The sequence below is a fragment of the Pipistrellus kuhlii genome, unplaced genomic scaffold, assembly GCF_014108245.1.
Source record: "Pipistrellus kuhlii isolate mPipKuh1 unplaced genomic scaffold, mPipKuh1.p scaffold_m20_p_35, whole genome shotgun sequence".
NCBI lineage: Eukaryota > Metazoa > Chordata > Mammalia > Chiroptera > Vespertilionidae > Pipistrellus > Pipistrellus kuhlii.
Window position 1 is genome coordinate 2,742,589 of NW_023425535.1, and position 20,515 is coordinate 2,763,103.

The 20,515-nt window shown below is 41.0% G+C and overlaps 1 protein-coding gene across 4 annotated transcripts in view; it reads right to left on the bottom strand.

Moving 5' to 3' along the window:
* The window catches only part of MAPK8 (mitogen-activated protein kinase 8), a 103,677-nt gene continuing 83,162 nt past the window's right edge, over positions 1–20,515 (bottom strand). Inside the window, exons 7-12 of one of the 4 annotated variants that reach the window (XM_036461194.2) lie at positions 19,261–19,332; positions 16,524–16,706; positions 16,078–16,202; positions 15,169–15,232; positions 9,301–9,378; positions 1–690 (exon numbers count right to left, since the gene is read on the bottom strand). In XM_036461194.2, the coding sequence (XP_036317087.1) occupies positions 545–690; positions 9,301–9,378; positions 15,169–15,232; positions 16,078–16,202; positions 16,524–16,706; positions 19,261–19,332 (668 nt within the window). In that variant the 3' untranslated portion in view covers positions 1–544. Of the gene's footprint in view, positions 696–9,300; positions 9,379–15,168; positions 15,233–16,077; positions 16,203–16,523; positions 16,707–18,823; positions 18,896–19,260; positions 19,333–20,515 lie in introns of all 4 variants that reach the window. The other 3 variants (XM_036461197.2, XM_036461193.2, XM_036461195.2) reach the window with 3 other exon arrangements.

A 20,515-nucleotide genomic window follows, 5' to 3' on the forward strand; every position in this document is an offset into this window, starting at 1 on the left:
TTAACACGTTCATCATTTACAGTAGTTATTCCTGAATATAACTGGCTACAGGTTACTTTCCTTCACTCCTCTGTGGTTATTTCATTGATAAGCACATAACCCTGAAGGATAGCATCATGAACAAAACATTTGAAATAATTTCTAATTAAAAAAAAAACCTATAAAAATCTTAAATAATTCATGATATAGGCAAGTCACCACATAATAGTTGCTTTGATAAACAAAATCTTATAAATTCAGTAAAAAAATCAGCAGCATAAGATAAAGCAAATATGCAAAAAATTTAAACCATGATAAAATAATTAGGTTTACATTATACAGTTAATTACAGCAAAAATACAATACAGTTTTGTTGCTGTTTTAAAACTTAGGTTTTAAATTACATCACTTGAAATTAAAAAAAATAAACTACTTTACTACAAAATGAATTCTACATTTTTGAAAAATCACTCAAAATAAGACCACTGACTTAGTTCTCAAAGTAGTTCTATCAATGACTAAACAGCTCCCCCTCCCTTCCCGCCCACCCCCCAGGCCCAAGTAGTCATCTGCAGCAGCCCAGAGGTCCAGCTGATGCTTCTAGACTGCTGTCGGTATCCGAGGCCAAAGTTGGATCTGTTGACATTGAAGATACATCGTTGACAGACGGCGATGACGATGGATGCTGAGAGCCATTGATCACTGCTGCACCTGTGCTATGAGAAACAAAACAGCAAATCAGTTGCAGACAGAGTTGCAGACCTGGTCACTTATACTATATTGGCCACCTCCAGTGGTCAATGACTTCTCTCTTGACTTTAAAAGGCCCACTAAAAATAATCACAAGTGAAATTCAGAACAACACTAATTTATGAACTCTTTTCATTACAATTTGTGAGGTGAGATCTGAACATGTCTTAAACCCAGTGTCCTGTCCTTTCCACAAATTTGTTTTCAATTCAAGATAAGAACTGTTAAGTCCAAGACACACTTAGAAATGGTCGTGTTGCTAGATTCATAAATGGGCTTCAGGCTGTGTGGGAATACTGATAATGTTATTTTAGACAGTAAGGGAGCACCAGGGAGTCTCCCCCACTGCCCAAGATGGTGCAGGGGGAGATTCTTACACTGAGCACACCAAAAGACAGAAATACACATGGACAGGGCCTGAGCCGCCAAAAGCTGGAAATATGAATAGGCAGGATCCAAGCTGCCAAAAGGGTGGGAAGATGAATGTATAGGGCACCAAAAGATAGAAAGGTAATTTAATAGAAAAAAAAAACCTCTCTCCTCTTCCTATCCCTAAAAGAACTACAGGCTTGAGTAGGAAGAGAGATGGTCTCTGAGATGGGAGTTCACCATTCTCTCAGGCTCCTGAATAAACCTCTTTTCTTTTGCACCAGTCCCGGTCTCCGGAGTTTGGCTTTCATTGCAGTAGGCAGCCGAACCTACTGTATTCTAGTAATACCTTAGGACTTGCTTTTGTTTGTTTGGATTAATGGAATTATGGGCCCAAGTTTTGTTTCTATGTTCCCATTTCGTCTGGGGTCTTGCTATAGTTACAGTTTTGACTTTGTACTTTTGTGCCATCAGGGGTTGTTCTGTTTCAACTCTTGAATGAAGCCCACTGGGCCAAATTTTAGAGATTAGTTCATGTACAGCTATAATCCAGTGACTAAGGAGGAGTTGGTTTTCTACTGTAATAGTCCTTGGCCTATATATACTTTAGACCATGGGGAAAAAATGGCCCCTCAATAGTTCCTAAATTACTACCCCACCATACAGTGTAATTGTTCTGCCAAAGGCCAGAGAAATGGGATGAGATCCCTTACCTCCAGATGTTTATGTCTTTACACAATAAGAATTTGGCACCTAATGACTCAGAGAAGGGAAATGGCCTCAAAATAAGACACAGGAAAAAAAGAAATTAGGAGATAAGTCTCTTTAATGTCCTGAACCCAGGGGACCTCGGATTACTTGCAGGAGAATTCCCCCACCAGCTGCTGGATGCCCTTGAGATAGGTGCACATCTGGGGGATGACAGCCCCACCCCTGTATGACGGAGGGATGGTCTCCCCCTTGAAGACCTGGAAGGGCGCCCAATTTGGCCAGGGAGCACCCCCCATCCGGAGAATGACAATTCCCTTTGAGGCAATACCCTATAGACTGAATAAGCTAGGCAGGCCAGCCTGCTAGTCACTATTGGGCCCACACTCCATTTTCAACTACTGAATTGGAAAAATTTTATCCCTTTATATAGGGAGAATCCTCAGAAAATGGCAGATCTTATCACCTCCATTTTTTGTCCCTCACCATCCAAACTGGACAGATGTACAGGCTCTCCCCAACATCCTGCCAAGGACAGATAAAAGGCAGCTAGTTATGGATAAAGCTAATGAAAAGATTCATTGTCTGCATTAGGAGAATTCCAATGGGACCCCCAACCCAGCTGGGATGATTCCCTTGACAGAGCCCAACTGGGAAGCACATAGGGGGACCTAGCACCCCTAGAACATTACAGAAGGTACATATCAGAAGCACCCTGAGATGACCCACAGGCACCAGAAAATGTCCCGAGGGTAAACATGACTTTTTTTGGGGGGGAGGGGGGTAAAGTGTCCCAGATAGCAGAAGGAAGCGCCAACATTTAGATGGGGTACTGGGAATGAATCCCTCCTAGACGGTGGACACAGCCTTAAAACTTCACCATATCTGGAAACAAGGGAATTAAAGCAGGGCAATGTTTTCTTAGAAACAGTGTGGGAAATCAGAAGGAGAGACGGACACAAAAGGAAAAGGGCAAGATCCACTAGGCATCCATCAATGAGCCTGCTGCAAAGAGGAAGGCCACTGAAGAAAGGACTGCCCAGAACTCAAAAAGAAAAAGGGTAGCAACCCTTGCCAGGAAATGTTACAAAGGAACGAGAGTCTGAGGATGAATGAGAAGGCCCAGAGGCTCCCCTAGACACCTCCCGACCTATTACTACTAGTATTTCCCTGCAGGAGCCTTGGCTAATACTAACTGTGGGAAACAAGCTAGCTCAGTGGTCAGCAAACTCATTAGCCAACAGAGCCAAATATCAACAGAACAACAATTGAAATTTCTTTTGAGAGCCGAAAACCGACTTCTGTGCATGGGCCAGTTTCAATCGCACTGTATGTGTGCGCCCACACGTGGTATTTTGTGGAAGAGCCACACTCAAGAGGCCAAAGAGCCACATGTGGCTCGTGAACCGCAGTTTGCCAACCACTGAGGTAATTGAGTCACTGTATATACAGGAGCTACATACTCAGCACTAAGTACAAAACTAACCAAGGAAAGTGCAGCTGCAGTGATAGTTATTTGAATGACCAACTACAAAAAGAGGTGTTCCTTCACCCTCCAGGATAAATGCCAGCTTGAGAATCAATACCTTACACATAATTATCTCTATCTGCCAGAGTGCCTGGTTCCATGGTGGGCCAGCTTTTACTTTGCAAACTGCACGCACCAGTAACTTTCCCCGAGAAGCAGCAGATCTGTATACTGATAGATCCTCCCTTCCTCCCTTCCCCCAACTGATGGACGAATGACTTAAACTCCACCTGCAGCCGGACATTCCTAAGCACTGAACTACCAATCAGCACCTGCCAAATACCCTAAGCCCCCCTCCCCCATTTTTAAGTCCCTAGGTCCCTAATCATAAGCCTTACATGAAACCACCAATCGGTGTGTGCTGAGTGCCCTAAGCCCCGCCCCCTCTCTTTCCTTCCCTAAAGGTGCCTGCACCCAGGCCTTGGCAGCAGGAAGAAACTACAGAGATGGGACCTCCATCCATTTATCCTGTGAGGTTACAAGGCTCCAGAGTTTTGAAGCGAGGACTTGTTACTATAGACAGGGAGTGCTGGAGTGTCTCCACCATTGGCCAAATGGCTCAGGGGGAGATTCTTACACCAAGAGCACCAAAAGCAGGTAACAGAAATGGACAGTGCCTGAGCTGTCAAAAGCTAGTAATATAGAGACAGGGACCCTGAGCACACAAAAGCTAGGAAGGTGGTTAGGAAAATGCCTTTCCCTCCCTACCCGTGTTAAGAACAGTGGGCTTGAGCAGGAAGAGATTGTCCCTGAGACGAGGGGGATGGTCTTTGAGACATGAGTGCTCCGCTCTCCCAGGTCTAAATAAAACCTCTCTTTTTGCACCAGCACCTACCTTACAAGTTCAGCTTTCATTGCTATAGGCAGCTGAACCTCTGTTTCTTTGTTCAGTTACAGTAATACATGCAAAACTGCCTGTCTTGCCTTTTGTTAGAATGATCTCAAAGCGAAGTATGACTCAAAAAGGTGAAAACTACTGCCCTAAAAAGAGTGATTTATGATTATCTTCCCACTATAAAGTCCAGACAATACTTTTGGTACATATTGTTTTAAGCAAAAGCCAAGACAAAAACTCAAATCATTTCAATTGAAAGGGTCTTTAGCTTGCTCCTATTTACTTGAGGCTATATGACTTGTAAACTAAGGTCTTGTAATTTCTATTCTAATACTTGATAAGAGCAAATATGGATTTATTAAACAGATAAAGTTGGGGAAGACTATTTATTTCTTTTACCAAAAATATAGCCTACCAAGCATTTCTTGAATTTTAAAAACAACAGGAATGCAGGCATGTCTCATGTTTTTGCACATTATTTTATTGCACTCCATGGACGTTAGTTATTTTTATTTTAACAAAGTGAAAGCAGGACCCTCAATTGGCAAAAAGATTACATTTGTTTTATTGCAATACTCCCTTTGTTACAGTGGTCTGGAACCAAACCTGCAATATTTCCGAGGGCTGTCTGTACCTACCCTACAGACAAATCCTCTCTAGGCCAGGAGTGGAGTCAATGACACTGGGGGTAGGGAACGTGTTTCAGGTGATTCATACACTTGGTAAGTATTTAATGCCCTTCATGATCACTAAATAGGGTTATTCCAAATTTAAGTATACCAAACTATGCAAGCTGTACAAAAGTTCTTAAGTATACATTTATAGATAAAAGCAATGGTTTCCAAAATTTCTAGGAGTCAGTTCCAGGTATCCAAAGATGCTAAAAACTAAGTAGGTTTAAAACTGCTGCTCCAGAAAACAGAATCTGTCTGAAATCATCCCCCCATTCTGTCTAATGATGAACAACGAAAACTCAAGTATAAAAGGTCCCCTGAGAGCTTGTCTTCAAATGCAACCCGGCAGTAGCCAGGCGGGTAGGAATAGGCAAATCTTTAGGGTGCTGGGCGGGGACTGGGCGACAGGAAGGAACGGAACCACAGAGATAGCAGGTGACTAGAGGTGCAACAGGAAAAAGGAAAGCAGACTGAGTACTTCAGGCCTTGTCGGGAGAGAAGAAAAAGAGAACTGTGATAACCTTTCAGACCCAAAAAAGTCCATCAGAATCCCAGTCAGTGAAATGAAGATGCGAGGTGTCTGGTTAATAATGCGAATTTTTGTCATCAAAGAAAACATGATAATTTCAAGAGAAACATCAAAAGTGCTTTATTCAAAGTAATGTCCATCACTAGCTATACATTTCTCCATTTTCCAGGTAATTTGTGGATACAGTCCCAATAGAACTTTCCTTCTTTTGAGGCAAACCAGAGACCCAATTTTCCACTTCTTCATATGTTTTAAAGTGCTGCTCAGAAAGTGTGTGTGCCATTGATCAGAACAAGTGGTAATCTGAAGGAGCAAGGTCTGGTGAATACGGCGGGTGGGTTAATACTTCCCAGACAAGATCTTTTAATGTGTCTTTTAACTGGTTTTGAAGTGTGTGGTGATGCATTATCATGAAGCAAAATTACTTTGCTGTGTCTTCTGGCCCATTCTGGTCATTTCATAATCAAAGTGTGGTTCAAATTGATTATTTGTTATTGGTAAGGATCATCAGTATTAATGGTTTCACCTGCTTTTAGAAGCTCATAATACACCACACCTTCCTGATCCCACCAAATGCAGAGCACTGTCTTCTTTCCAAAGCGATTGGGCCTTGCAGTCAATATTGATGGTTGACCTGGATCAACCCATGATTTTGTGTGTTTGGGCTTCTCAAAATAAAATCCACTTTTCATTGCTAGTCACAATTTAATGCATAAAAGACTTTCTTTAGTGCCATTAAAGCAACATTTTACTGATGACTTTTCGGTTTTCCAGTTTTCTTTTTTTCAATTGATGTGGCACCCATTTCCTCCCTTTAAAATCTTTCTCACTGCTTGTAAATTGTTTGTTGAACTTTTAATCTTTCTGCAAGTTGTGTTTTAGTTTGACATGCATCTTCATCCAATAATGCTTGTAATTGTTGGTCTTCAAACATTTTCGGTTGACCTGAACGTCTTTGTCTTTCACATCAAAATCATCACTTTTAAAGCATTTAAACTAGCATTCATAAGTGTCTTGAGATGGAGCATGTTCACCATAAGCTTCTGGAAGTGTTCAGCAGCACTTTTCTTCAAAATAAAGTAATAAATTAAAACTTCCTGTAAGTGCACTTTTTTTGGCATGAAATTTGACATTTTTAATTATAAAAATATCTATGATGTTAACATCTTCAGCAAATTTGACATATGAAGTTTTGAAGTTTATTGTCAATACAACAAAACAGTATACATATCAAATCGCATATATATCAACATATGTGTAACTCTGTCTATTGAAAAAAATACGCATTATTAGCCAGTACACCTGGTATTTTAAAAAAGTTCAATCCATACGATACTACTGGATTTGCTGGTGACTGAACAGAACACAAATACAATGGCTAGCTTCGAAGACTGGTACTGAAACATTCAATTCATAAAAGGGTTCCACCATATATTATGTTTTTTCTTGCCTCTATTTTTTGATTCAAATTTCCTCTGTCCAAATTTCTTAATTTGATAATGATTGACTCATTTTTTAAAATCAAGTAGAAATGATATTGTGATCATCTGATATTTTTACATCAAAGACTGTTCCTTTTTTCTCTGTATATAACTGAGAATAGAGTATTTTAATAACAGCTTACTAAGGCTCTTCTATGCAAGCAATGAGAACCCAGAACACATCCAGAAACCTGACATCCTATCCTTTCCACCGACTTCTCTTGTAACCACAGTTAAGTCATCCAGGATCCAAATTTTTCACTTAACAATTAAGAACAAATACAACTGCTCTAATAAGCTTACTAAGCTTACTCAAACACCCAACACATTGAGCTTGTGCCACCCAGGACAGTGTGCTGCCTGTGGAACTCCCAAATCAGGGACTTTCCAATCCCACGTGAGCACTAAGTTATACTACTACTGTTTATCAATACAAGCCAATTAGCTGTGCTATTAAAGCATTTACAACATAGCTTTGCTACAAGTAAATTCTAAATAAAAGCTGTTAAAACCAATTTATATTTTCAATAGGATCTATATTATAATTTGGAACTTCCTTTCTAATCAAGGATTTAACAAAACAAAACATTTAAAAACTTTAAAATATAACGAAAATGTCATACGAAAATGATTTAAACAAATGTATGTTTACAGCAAAACAAAATGGTCATCTGAAACTATAGTTAAATTTTTTACTCATAACAGATATAATATACAATTTTTTTCTTAGAATGTGGAAGAGTTTTCCAGGGATAACTAAAATGGCATAGTTTTAGTCAAGTTTAAGACCCATCTATTAAAACACTCCTCAGTCTTCGAGGCTCAGTTCACCTTTTCTATAAAAGTGCCCTCTGAAGCCAGAGAGCAGATAAGATGCTGGGGAAACCATGCCCCAGTTATTGATAAATGTGGCTTCAAGTATTACCTTTTTTTATACAATAGATTTGTAACCTTGTATCATTTAATTTTTCTGAATTTTAGTTCCCTCATTTGTAAAGTGTACATAAAATCCCTCCTTTGGGGTCTTGAAGGCTGAATGAAATAAAGTACATAAACCAACAGTGTTTCTTATGTAAATGTGCACATAATATGTATATGCTGCCTATCATTGAACTGTTTCCTCAATTCTTTATGCTTTTACAAGTACTAAAATGAAATGAGCTTATCCTATATAATAAAAGCCTAATATTTTAAGTGTCTGGCTGTTTAACCAGTCGCTATGATGTGCACTGACCACCAGAGGGCAGATGCTCCAACCGGTAGGTTAGCTTGCTGCTGGGGTCTGGCAGACTGGGACTGGGCAAGACGCCTTGGAGCCCTCCCGCAGTCCCTTCCCAGCCCTGATTGTACACCCGTGGAGTCCTTGGCCTGGCCTGGGGGATCAGGCCAAAACCAGCTCTCTGATATCCCCCAAGGGATCCCAGATCACAGGCCAGAATGAGGGACTCTGCCGGTGCAGACATCTGTGCATGGGGCCTCTAGTGATAAAATAAAATGCTTAACTCCTGCAAATCAGGTTCCTTCTTAGAAACAGAACACTTATATTTTTCCACTGAGTTTTTTGTTTTTGTTTTTTTTTTTGTGTTTTTTTTTTTAAGAGAAAGTGGAAGGGAGGGTGAGAGAGAGGGCCAGGGATTGAACCTGCAACTGAGATATATTCCCTTGAGCAGGAATCAAGCCTGGACCCCTCTTCAGTCTCCAGGCGCATGCTCTAATCCCTGAGCAAAAATGGCCAGGGTGAAAACAGAACACTTTCTAATGGTAGTTCTAATATTCCTGCCTTCAATCAACAAATCAAAAATACCAAAGGGACAAAGAAAGACAGTAACTTGGTATCACCTGGACCAAATTTTGCAACGAAGCTTTAGCTTACTTATACAAAGTAAAGACTGCTAAAATCATAAAAAAATTAAGTATACTGCATTGTGAGAAATTTCTTCTCTGAAGACAATAACAACAAAAAACTTTCTGTTCTTCAGTGGAATGTCAGTACCATAGAAAACAATGTGCATTTGATTAAGTCATTCACTCATATATATGTTATTATAGTATAGTGTATTACAGTATAGCATCATGTAGTATAGTACTATTATAGTATAGTGCATTGAACATAGTATAGTGCTTTATAGTATAGTGCATTGTAGTATAGTGTATTATAATATAGTATAGTGTAGTATAGTATAGTGCAGTATAGTATGGCATAGTGCAGTATAATAAACTATAGTGCACTGTAATATAATATAGTATAGTGCACTGTAGGATAGTACAGTGCACTGGTACAACATATCAATGCTTCCAACTTAACCACCCCAACTATACTCCTTATACTTATTAAACTTTGAATAATAATGATAGTAAATATGCAAAGAACTGCAGGTTTCAGGCCACTGAAGATTACAACACAAGAAGCAAACTGTAATTTTAACCGAGCTTATATTGTAACCAACCTAAAGGAGAGGGCTGCCCCCGAATAACTCCATTCTTGGTTCTCTCTTCCAAGTCCATAACTTCCTTGTATATCAATTCTGAAAAAGAGGTGAACAAAAACAAACTTTAAAGTCTGAAAGCCAACCGCACAACATGTCTGTTTTAAATAAATATTTTTTACACACATTAAGTGCTTCAAATAGTATCCTCCAATGGTAGAGGGTCCATGTCAGCCCAAGATTCAAAGATATTAAAAACAATTCTTTGATCCTCAGCCATGAATTATGTTGAAAGGAACAAAATCTCTGACTTAACTGGTGTTCCTAGCGGTGGATTAAGGATAGAGCTGTGATTAGAAAACTTGCACCCTGTACTACGCCACGTGAGACCACATTTCACGCTGCACTGCACACACTTGTTTAATGATGCCTCAGTGAGGGCTCGAATCACCTGTCTTATTAGTGTCTATTTCCTGATAGGGCCTCGGACTTGTCGGCATTAACCCAAATCTGTTAAAGGATTTAAATGAGAGAGTGGTGGAAGAATGGTATAAAAACACATTGGTATTTTTATAAAAGAAGAGGCAGATAACCAACCACACCTGAAAACCTGAAAACCTGCAGCCTGCCATGCTGTCACTGCCACACTTTCTCCACGGGACCCCGCCCTTTGCCTGCTGTGGGCAGTGGGCTGGGAGGATGCCCACCCAGGCAGTTGCACAGATGCTGCCCTGCATTCTCCTCCGTCGCCTGACGCTGAGTGTGATGGGCCTGTGACTGAACATCTACTGAAGATCCACCTTCTGGTAGAAGCTACAGAGCCATTGTTCCTCATTGTTTTGGGGTCCTGGAATAATTTAAGAACTGCAGAAAAGCAATGTACTTCTGCTGAGAAAATGTGCAAGCAAAATTTTAGCAAAGAATTTTAAGGAGTTTGTAAATCTTTAAACTTCAGATAAAGAATCTGTGATTATAGGGTATGACAAAGTTTCTGTTGGTAATAAGGTAAAACAAGTGGATATGCTGAAATGAACAAGTGCTTAGAGACACCTAAATTCGCTTGTTTTGGTGAACTTCTTGGACTTGGAAGGAGAAAAATAGGAAATCTTGATAAGAGGGAAGAATGGGGAAAGCTTTACTGCAAGAAACAAAAAGGAATGATAAGCATTCCAGGTAGGACTTTTTTTTAAATGAGAAAACAGCACCCCTTTATGAAAAGGAATTAGGTAGACAAACAAGAGCTAATTAGCAGTACTAACTGGGCAAAGTGATCTGCAGTTAATGGCTTTGGCAATGGATTTCTTTGCGTTATGATGCTAAAACTTGTCAGCAGATCTTGAAAGAGGCAGTGAGCGGGTAATCACGGAAAAGCATGTGGGACTAAAAGGAAATGATTCAGAATAAAGGCGAACCTGTCTAGAATCCTCAAAAATCCCAGGTATGTCCTTATACAAACAAAACCCCTATGTTCCAATGATTTTAAGATGCACTTTTTCTTACAATGTCTCTGACATTGGGTTGTATAACCAGTGGCACATTATGGTGTGTTTACAATTGGTGGCCTACTAAGATTCCATGAGATAGGAGAAAATCAGTTTAGATATTTCCATACTATACACTCTGGCCCACAATTAGATCTTTGCGTTTTATCTATTACAAGTAAAAATATACTCGGTTCTACCCAATTGCATCATTCTGGTAGACTCTACATAGTCTAACTACATGTCTGTGAGAGTCAACCCAGAGAAAACTAATCTCTGGTTATATTTCTATGAAGAAAGAATCAAATTCATTCCTCCCAAATAAATTTATAACTGGATTACCTGTTTTAATTATTATTATTCTGGCTGGGTACAGTGAACTTTGACAAAACAGGGTTCCCTGTACCCCTCCCCTTCTTTAGGGGCCTGGGATGGAAGCGGAGGTCAGGAGATTCTCAGCGTGTTGAGGGATCAATCTGGAGCCAGGACTCCCCAGCAGCTGAGGGATCTTTTTCCTCTCGCTGGGGCTGGGGGTCCAGAGGGCTCTTACTCCTTGGAGGCCATGGGGACCATGCGGTCCACCACCCTGTTGCTGTAGCCAAATTCATTGTCAGACCAGAAAACGAGCCTGACAAAGTGGTCATTGAGGGCAATGCCAGCTCCAGCATCAAGGTGGAGGAGTGGGTGTCACTGTTAAGAGTCGCAGGAGACAGCCTGGTCCTCAGTGTAGCCCAGGATGCCCTTGAGGGGGGCCTCTGACGCCTGCTTCACTACCTTCTTGATATCATCGTATTTGGCAGCTTTCTCCAGGCATCAGGTCAGATCCACAACAGACACATTGGGGGTGGGGACACGGAAGGCCATGCCAGTGAGCTTCCATTCAGCTCAGGGATGACCTTGCCCACAGCCTTGCAGTGCCAATAGAAGCAGCGATGATGTTCTGGGCAGCCCCTTGGCCATCATGCCACAGCTTCCCAGAAGGGCCATCACTGTCTTCCTGGTGGCAGTGATGGCATGGACTGCGCCATGAGTCCCTCCGCGATGCCAAAGTTGTCATGGATGACCTAGGCCAGGGGGGCCAAGCAGTTGGTGGTGCAGGAGGCATTGCTGACGATCTTGAGGGAATTGTCATACTTGTCACTGTTCACAGCCATCACAAACGGGGGCATCCGCAGAAGGGGCAGAGATGATGACCCTCTTGGCTCCGCCCTTCAAGAGAGCCCCAGCCTTCTCCATGGTAGTGAAGTCACCGGTGGACTCCACCACATACTCAGCACCAGCATCACCCCATTTGATGTTGGTGAGATCTCGCTCCTGGAAGATGGAGATGGACTTTCCACTGATAACAAGTTTCCTGTTCTCAGCCTTGACTATGCCTTTGAACTTGACACGAGTAGAATCTCACTGGAACATGTGCACCATGTAGTGGAGGTCAGTGAAGGGGTCACTGATAGCGACAATACCCACTTTGCCAGAGTTAAAAGCAGTCCTGGTGACCAGATGCCCAATGATGCCACGTCTGTTCACTCTGACCTTCACTATCGTGTCTCAGGGTTGTGGCTGGCGCAGCGCAGGAAGAGAGGCTGTCTGATGAATAGGAGGAGCAGAGAGCCCACCTGTCTGTTTCATACCTCTGCAGTCCCTTTCTCTTCCCAGTGTGTAGGCACGCAGTTCTTAATAGCAAGTCTTCTGTACCCAGCTATTTAAGTTCAGGTAAAAAGTGGATCAAGTGACTTGCCCAAAGTCATGTAGCTATAAAAGTGGTCCAAATACCACAGAACAACAACACAAATGAGGTAAACAGGATAAAAAATTACCTGGCCTAACTACCCCAGGGAATCTTTTTTTTTTTTTAATTTGTTAATTCTCACCTGAGGATATTTTTTTCCTGTCGATTTTGAGAGAGAGAGAGAGCAACATCGATGTGAGATACATCAATTGGTTACCTCCTGAATGTGCCCCGACCAGGGTTGGGGACTGAACCTGCAACAACCCAAGTGCATGCCCTAGACCCGGAATCCAACCCAAGACTTTCGGTGCATAGGCCGATGCTTTAACCACTGAGAGCAATACAGGCCAGGCCATCCCAGGGAATCTTTTATAGAAATAAGTATTTCACTATTGAAGCATTATTAATGTTCAACTACATTCATAAAATAAAACTACTATATTAGTTTTGCAAAGATTAAAAATTAACTCTCTTTTGGTGAACTCCCTGATAGACAGTCCTTTACAGTGCTGACAGAAATATAAACCACTACAATTTCTTTGAAGGTAATCTGGAAATAATTGAAAAATATCCTTTGGCTGAGCAAATCTTATAGGACTTTTTTTATTGGCATGTTCTCACATTTGCACAAGAGCACTGCAGTTGTAATAACAACAGACTGGACACAACTTGAGTGCTCTGCAAATGGGAGCTGGGTATAGAAACTGACACAGCTGGACAGCTGGGAATCCATGTGCCAGGCATATGGAGCAGGAGAGGGTGATCTTTAACATGGGATTACACCAACAGAGCACACTACCAATGAAGACCAAAGCAGGTGGGAGAGTAGAAGGGGGAGATCCAAGCACACAGGCTTGTGTACTTGTAGACTACGAAAGAACAAAATACTCCGAAAAGAACTAATGTTTCTGTGTCTGGATAAGGGACGTGAGAGATTAGGAGTGACACTATACTTTCTGTCCGGAAGACAAAACAGGCTGGGTGCTTCATGTGTTAAGTAAGGGAGGAAAAGAGATCTTTCTATTTTTGCAAAAAATACTAATGATAATATTACCATATATGAATTATCCAATCTAATAAAGAGGGAATATGCTAATTGATGTCACAAAGATGGCTGTGCCCACAGCTAAAGCCAAGTTCCCATAAGGAGCCTTAACGATCAATCAGCAGGGACCTGAGGCTACGCCTCCCCCACTCCCCATGGGGCTTGACACGGGATCTCAGGCCACATCCCCCACCCAGCAGGGCTTGACAGGGGACCTCTGGCTGCAGCCACCGCCCTGGTGTCAGGCTGGGGCACCTCAGGCCACGCCCCCCACCCCAGCGCTAGGCCAGGGGACCTGAGGCCATGCCCCTGCCCCAGTCTAGGCTGGGAGACTTCAGGCCATGCTCCCTGTCCTGGTGCCGGGCCTAAGGACCTGAGGCTATGTCCCCTGCCCAGCGGGGCTTGACAAGGGTGAGACTGACCAGGTCTGGATCTAGCCCAATGGAGGGGGGTAGGCGATTTTGAGGGGCATGTGGATGGGTGGGTACTTGACTTTGGGTCCCATGGTGCTCCCAGACTCTGACAGGAGAAAGGTTTTCATATACAATTTGACTAATTTTCTTTCATCTCTGACACTTCTATTATAGAGAAAGAGCAAATAGGAATATTAAATTATTTCCTCTAATTAATCCTCTTTTAATGTGCATGAATTTTGTGCACCGGGCCATTAGTCCTATATAATAAAAGGCTAATATGCAAATAGAACAAATGGTGGAACAACCGAACAACTGGTTGCTAAGATGTGTGCTGAACACCAGGGGGCATGCGCAAAACATGGGGGTATTGGCTACAGCAGAATGGTAGAGCAGGTGAGTGGGGCAGGGCGCAGGTCACTGTCATGAGGGTGAGCCTCTGGTGGTTACTAAAAATTCTTTGCTCCCACACGCTGTGGTCCTGCCTGGCACTTGCACCTGCTGCTGGCACTAAGCGCCGGCCCCGGTCGCTTGGCGCCATCAGTGGGTGCAATCTGCGGCTGTTGGCCCTGATCACTCCTCAGGGCTTTTCCACTTCTCTCTGCTCCTAAAGGGCAAATAGGGCCAGCAATCACCTCTTGTACCCACTGTCAGCAACAGCCCCACTCCCACCTGCTGCCAGTGCCCCGTGCCAGTCCTGATCACTTGGCGCCATCAGTGGGTGCAAGTGGCAGATGACATCCCTGATCGCCCGAGGGCTTCTCCACCTCCCCTGCTCCTGAGGGGTGATCGGAGCAGCAGCTGTTGCTCGCACCTGCTGACAGCGCCAGCTCCGCCTGAACCCACTGCTGGCACCAGCTCTAATCGTTTCACGCCTTCAGCTGGTGGGAGAGGGCTTGGCATTGTCAGCGTGTGGTTGTCAGCGTGTGGGAGCGACAGTGGTAGGAGCGGGGTTGCAGGTAGAGAGGGTAAGAGTGAAGGGGGTAGGGGGTGGGGCAGTGGTGGGAAGAATCAGGCAGGGACGTGAAGGATGGGCCGAGACCCATCCCTGTGCCCACCTCAGCCTCACAGCCCACAGTTCCTTTCAAGTGTAGGAATTCATGCACTGGGCCCTTAGTGAATAATATAAAGTATCTCTAGTTTCCTCAACATGATGAACAAATCAACACAATAAGCCAGAAGCTCTCTCGGCTCCATCTCTCAGGATCTGGTGAATGTTACCTTTCCACTCTTCTATTGTGTGTTCCCGTTCATCTAATTGCTTGTCAGGTATTTTTGGTGGTGGCTGAAAAACAAAAGGCAGCAATAATTGAGTCAGTTTACTAGGAGTATGGAAATCATCATAATTATTTGAAATGTCATCTAAACAGCAAGCGTTTGTAAAAATACATTATTAGACCAGAGAGATGAATCATCTTTGATGTAGAGACTAGTTTTGGAAGAATCCTTCCTGACAGGAAAAAGATATTTAACCAACTTTTTCTTTTCTTCCAGCTTTTGAAATGGTCAATTTATTACATTATAGAACTTACATAAAGGGCTCTGCTTTGGATACAATAATTTGTTTTATAACTGAGTTAGGATGTCCTCCCAAAGCATTCAGTGTTCTAGCTCATCAGATCAGGTATCAAGATAGGAAGGCAAGAAGCTGAGAGAGGGACTTTATTTTGTGTAGGAAGTGCTCAGATAAGCTCATTACTTATGGCACTTTAAATGCAAAACAAAAAACAGCATCATCATTTACCTATATTTTTATTTAAAACTCTAGGCTCAGTGCACAAATTCGTGCACAGGTGGGGTTGGGAGGGCCAATTAGGGCCAGGCTGGCTAGGGGAAGGAGCCGAGGGTGGTCGCAGGGGATGGGAGAGCCAAACAGGCCAAGCGGTTGGCTGCTGCAGTGTGCATCATAGCAACCGGTCGTTCTGCCATTCTAGTTGCTTGGCTTTTATATATATATATATATATATATATATATATATATATATATATATATATATAGTTGCTTGGCTTTTATATATATATATATATATATATATATATATATATATATATAAAATTTTTCCTCCAAACCCAACCTTAATTCTAACTGTAAGGGGTATGACTTCTTTAAACATGAAGAGAAGAACTTACAGCCTCCGCCTCGGAAGGGTCATACCAGACGTTGATGTATGGGTGCTGAAGAGCTTCATCCACAGAGATCCTTTTGGATGCGTCAATCACCAGCATTTTGGATAACAAATCCCTCGCCTGACTGGCTGCAAAAATAATGATGTGAATGTACAAGTACCTCATAAAGGCTTTTAAAAATAGCAATACATTTCAGAAACTTGAAATGCTCATTTTTTTTTTAAAGTATGTACTTTTGAAAGTATTTTACTATATAATCAGGTTATACATATGATGAAAAAATTTAGTTACAGAAAAAATGACTAAAACCTTACTCTATTCCACCACCCAGAAATAATCTTAGTATATGCTCCATAATAATATGCGCGCACACACACACACACACACACAGACACACACACACACACACACAGACACACACACAGAATTAAACAATTTATTAAAAGTACCTTTAAGTTTGTTGTGTTCTGAGTCAGCAGGGAAGAGCACATCAGGGAAGAGTTTCTCAAAGCTGTATCCAGCATACTTAGGTCTGTTTTCAACGTAAGTCCTTACTGTTGGTTGTAGTTTCTTCATGAATTCAGGACATGGTGTTCCAAGCTGTTCAATAACTTTATTCCACTGATCAATATCTAATATCAAGTAGCTAAGAAAAATACTCCGTATCTAATGTTCAACACATAGTCATAGCCGTATTAAAATAACAAGAAAATAATAATTACAAAATTCTAAGAAAGAATGTGGCAGTTACAAATTTTTTATCTTATAGCCACCTTGCAAAAGGTGGACAGAAAGGGTCAACAAACAAGCACCGATAATCTTATTGAGAGAGGGGGGGGGGGGATATTAATTTTATCATATAAATGAAAGCTTAGCCCAACTGGTTGAGCGCCAACCCATGTACCAATATGTCACCAGTTCTAGTCCCAGTAAGGGCACATGCTCAGATTGTGGGCTTGATCCCTAGTAGGGGGTTTGCAGGAAGCAGCAGATCCATGTTTCTCTCTCATTAATGTTTCTATCTCTCCCTTCTTCCCCTCTTCCCTTTCTAAAAAATCAACAAAAACGTATTTTAAAAAATGAAAGCTTAAACCAACAAATTCCAAATACAAATGACAAGTGACTCAAAAAATAATGATAATTACTACCCTCAGGCATTCTAAATGTAAACTGTACACAATTCTGGAATACAAAAAAATTTTTTTCTGGCTCATCTGAAAATGTAAATGCATATCCTAAAGCGGTGGTTCTCAACCTTTCTAATGCCACGACCCTTTAATACAGATCCTCGTGTTGTGGTGACACCAGCCATAAAATTATTTTCGTTGCTACTTCATAACTATAATTTTGCTACTGTTAAGAATCGTAATGTAAATATCTGTGTTTTCCAATGGTCTTAGGCTCTACAGCAGCGGTTCTCTGAAATCACTAGCAGGGTCGCCTAAGACCACTGGAAAACACAGATATTTACATTATGATTCTTAACAGTAGCAAAATTATAGTTATGAAGTAGCAACAAAAATAATTTTATGGTTGGGGTCACAACAACACGAGGACCTGCATTAAGGGGTCGAGGCGTGAAAAAGGTTGAGAACCACTGTCTTAGAGGCTAAGAAATATTTCTTATAATCTGTCCTTTTGTTTTTGAGAATTTTCTACACTAACAGAAAACTTGTAAAAATGACAGCTTTGATACAAGTGGCATTTTCTTTTGCCATGCTTTCTTTAACTCAGGTAATAAACTCTGGAAGCTCTGAAACCTGTGAACATGACTCGATATTTGATAAGTTGTTGAGGTTAGAACTTCCCATCTCCTTCCTCCTGAGTCTCACACTGCCAGTCCTCCCTGAGACTAGAGCCAAAGCCCTCTGATTAACTAAGTGCTGTGGTCGGCAAACTGCGCTTTAAGAGCCACATGCGGCTCTTTGGCCCCTTAAGTGTGGCTCTTCCACAAAATACCACGACCTGGGCGAGTCTATTTTGAAGAAGTGGCGTTAGAAGAAGTTTAAGTTTAAAAAATTTGGCTCTCAAAAGAAATTTCAATCGTCGTACTGTTGATATTTGACTCCGTTAACTAATGAGTTTGCTGACCACTGACCTAGTGCATGTGGTTTTCCCATGCCTCCGCCTAAAGTAAGTCTCAGGGTTACTAGCTGATAAATACATCACACATCACTTGCTAGTAATGTAAATATTAAAATAGTCGTTGAACAAAAAGCATGACTCCAAGTCTACTTACACCATAATAAAACTGTTACTGCTGAAATTCTCAGATGAAAAGATCAGTATGTTATGTTGAGAAATGAGACAACAACCCAAAGACACAAAACACAAAGAACAGTAACACAAAGGGAGGTGGGGGAAGGGGGGGTAAAACAAAAGGATGGCCAGAAGCAAAAGACAATTCCAAAATGCGTATTAAAGTCCTAAGTGCTTCTAGACTTAATTAAGTGTATACCTAAGTATTAGAAATTAAATTTTAATTTCTAATTAATTAAATTTTTAATTTCTAATTTAAGCCAACAAGTAATTGTAGATAATTAACTTGGGCAGTTCTCAGAAACAACATGACACAATCAATACGTGGGGGAGGGAAATCTATGTCAACTAGCAGGTGGCATTTTGAAAGAGTAGAATAATTTAACAATATTATTAGGGAGAGACAAAATACATTATATTTGACCTAGCTGAAGTGCTGTCATACATTTTGACCTTTAGAAACTACATTTTAGGCCAAAGATAAGGATACGATCTGTACCTGGGAACAAAACACCACCTTTGATCATTTCTCCCATGATGCACCCAACTGACCAAATGTCAACTGAAAACAAAATGCAATGACATTAACATAAAGAGTTTGGTTAAAGTGTAAAAAAAAAAAAAAATATATAAACATTGAAAAAAATTACGCACACCATGTATACTTTAAAATTATAGAAAGCAGTACAAAATAAAAATGAGTGACAGTGAATGTGCTCTAACTACCAGCAGAGACTGTATTTCCTGCTGCCAGACGCAGCCTACGAACATTTCAGCTTCTCATCTCAGCAGTGTTTGAACTATAATAGCCACAAACTAGCTGTTTAAACCCCCCCCCACCCCCCGTATGAATAAACCATCTTCATCCCCATTAGCGAACATAAGGAAGTCATCACTAATTTCACTGCTGCAGCAGCACAAGGATACAGTCCCTTCCTGGAAAGAGGATTTTGTGGCAAACCATTTCTCCCATAATGCACCCCACAGACCATAAATCCACTATATGTTTGCAGCACAAAAGAAGGAAAAGCAAAGCAAAAAGTCATTAAAATCAAAGAAGCGTAATATGACTGCATTATATAACAACTACAAAACATCACAAAAAGAAAAGTGATTTTAATTTTAGCTAATGGAATAATTTAAAACAAAATATTTTTCAAAAGGCTTTGAATTACAAAAGCAGATGGTGAAGTGTGGCCTTTTAACTATATATCTAATTTTAAAGTGAGAGCCATGCACAGAAATAATGTAGTTAAAAATCCCATACAATTTGTCACTGGAAATTTGTTTATAAAATATAAAATAGCAGCAAACATAAACTTTGTAAGTAAGGTTGAAAAAGTACACAAGGTAGCAAATTTTAAAAAGTGGAATCTTGACAATATTTTGAGGTTCAACTGTGCATTATTATGCTCTCTCTTTAAGACAACAAAAAGGCATGAGCAGAAATAATTTAGCATGTTAAATATTTAACAAAAAGCATGCATTTCTATGAATAATTACAGTTAAGAATTAATCCAAAGCCCTTTATCAATTTTCAAACTGGATTTCATAAATGTACTTTAGTGGTGCTTTGTCTATTTTGAATTGCAAGTCACTTGTTTCCCCAGCAATGCTGTGCTACATCTACCCTACAATCCTAACAGGAACAAGTGTATAGACAGTGAATAAATGATCAAGGCAGAAAACTCAGCAAAAAGTTTATATCATGTTTTCTACCTAAAGTCTTTAAGCCCATAAAACTAAGTTGCTTTTGATTGAAGACGTTTAGTTTTGGTTGAACACAGTCTGAAAGTTCCCACTACAATGGGACCTCTAATCAATGCTAAAAACATCTGCTAGACACAGAAACGGGCAATTTGAGGATCTCCATCTGCTTCATTAAAACTGACAGTGCACCCTGATATCTCTGGGTGAGAAAATCAGATAAAAAGAGGAGAGCAGGTGCTGGCAGCTTACTAGGAAAAGAGGGAAGACAGCAATTTAAAAGGAAAGCCTTAGAAACTTTGTTTTTGAAGCTTGAAAGTCTAAATTTTTTAAGGGTAAAAAAGGAAAAGGGTAGAAATTGATGTCAAAGAGAGAGACACCTGTACCCACATTGGAGGACTTGGGAAAGGTAAGTGTACTTCCTAGTACACACCTTTACAAGGAGAATGCCAGTTCACCACAGACTCAAAGGAGC